This window comes from Pinus tabuliformis, chromosome 6 (assembly GCF_031772625.1).
Source record: "Pinus tabuliformis cultivar Carrire ecotype Pingquan chromosome 6, CPIR1, whole genome shotgun sequence".
NCBI lineage: Eukaryota > Viridiplantae > Streptophyta > Pinopsida > Pinales > Pinaceae > Pinus > Pinus tabuliformis.
Window position 1 is genome coordinate 2,033,487,797 of NC_142292.1, and position 1,651 is coordinate 2,033,489,447.

The 1,651-nt window shown below is 39.2% G+C and overlaps 1 protein-coding gene across 1 annotated transcript; it reads right to left on the reverse strand.

The window, feature by feature from the left end:
• Positions 1-237: 237 nt before the first annotated feature.
• On the reverse strand, positions 238-1,116 carry LOC149267411 (uncharacterized). Its single transcript, XM_089398747.1, has 2 exons — positions 713-1,116; positions 238-590 (listed from the first exon to the last, which is right to left on the reverse strand). Exons 1-2 carry the CDS (start codon positions 1,070-1,072, stop codon positions 387-389), a joined length of 564 nt encoding a protein of 187 aa, XP_089254873.1. The 5' UTR covers positions 1,073-1,116; the 3' UTR covers positions 238-386.
• Positions 1,117-1,651: the final 535 nt, after the last annotated feature.

Sequence of the window (1,651 nt, forward strand, 5' to 3'; positions counted from 1 at the left end):
ACCAAATTAATTGTAGAAGACATGAAAACATGCATATTTTTGCATAAATCAAGATAGATATGGCATCCATGATTCCATTGTAGTTACTAGTATGTACAACAATCATCTATATTCTAGCTATTACAAACATACATCAAATTTTTAAGCATATTATAAAACATAAAACATTTAAGCATATTATAAAACATAAAACATAGAGCATATTATGATTTATCTAGCAAGTGAGCAACTGTCAACATTTGTCATGTCCAAAATTCAAATAATAATGTTTACAAAATATGTCACTTGGTCACCGCCAAGCCAAAAAGGTTCAAAATTCAAATTCACAAGTCTACAAGTCTAATGAGTAATCTATGACAAAAAGAAGTAGATTGTGAATATATCTACTAATCTCTCCTCCTTCCACCACGAATAGAACGTGATGGCGGGCCTCCACGTGGTGGCAATGAAGAAGATGGTCCCTGTGTAAGTCGTGGCACTGGAACTGATGAAGAAGAACCCCCTGCCGTTGGTGTTGAACCATGGAACCTAGAAACCAAGGGACCAGATGGGGGTGGGGGTTGTGGCATATCAACACCCGTGTCATCATCCTAGAATCGCTCAAAAAATTCATGCAAAAAAAAAAACACTAGTTAACAAAAAAATTAAAAACATGAATTAGAGAAATGCTTTATAAGGGAAAATTGGAAAATTCATACCACAATGGACATACCTGGATAAGAGAATCCTCTAATTGCTCTAGTCGCAACACTCCATCCTCCAAATTGGGCTCCTCTGGATTCTTGTCCCAAGTCAACAAGTCTTTATTAGACTTTGCATCTTCACAGTAATGGGACAACAATCGCAAGTTGTAATGAACATAAACCAAGCTCTCTGCCCGGTCTAAATTCAACCTGTTCCTTTTAACACTGTGGATGAAAGAATAAGAGCTCCAACACCTCTCTGCAGAAGAAGTGTTTACCACCTGTGATAGCACCCGCAATGCCAAACTCTGTAGAAGTGGAGTAGGCCCTCCATGCATGTTCCACCACTCAAGAGCAGAAAAATGCTCTCGATCTTGAATTGCATGCATGCTCCCAAATGGACCAGTGTTGCTCGTATAGTTGCTCACCTGTCTCCGTACCAATGAAGCCTCCTCATTATCAGGGATTAATCTACTCAATGCAGCCATATATTTTTCGTGAACCTCTTTATCTTGGTGTGGTTTTTTCCTGCTTCCCCCCCCAGGTGCTGGTTTTGAAAGCCATGATGGATGATAGTATTTAGGTGTCAAAACATATGCTAATGCATGCAATGGAACATTTAGCATATCCCATCGGTTTTCCACCTCTTCACGAATATAATTGTACAAGGTGGTATCTCTAGGCTCAACAATGTCTTTAATCTGCCCCAACATGCTATCCATTTGCTCATACACCTCCCCAATTACTGGTCGATCTGAATCTGCAAACTTGATCATGTAATAAATTGGTTTGGTGAATTGCAAAACATATTTAACCTGTGACCAAAAGTAACTGTCAAGAACAGTGTCCTTGACTTCATTAGCACCATCTGTGTCAGTGTTAATTTCATCCCATGTTTCAGCACACACCAGATTAGTTAAAGCTTGTCTCACCCTCACTAGCCGCCTAAAGGTGAGGTAATAACTAGC

What these genes read in the sequence shown, in the direction of transcription:
- LOC149267411 (XM_089398747.1), bottom strand. Translation starts at nt 1,072, where the DNA reads ATGCATGCAATTCAAGATCGAGAGCATTTTTCTGCTCTTGAGTGGTGG. An exon ending in TAGAGGATTCTCTTATCCAG is followed by an intron (nt 591 to 712) that starts GTATGTCCATTG and finishes GAGCGATTCTAG; the next exon opens with GATGATGACACGGGTGTTGA.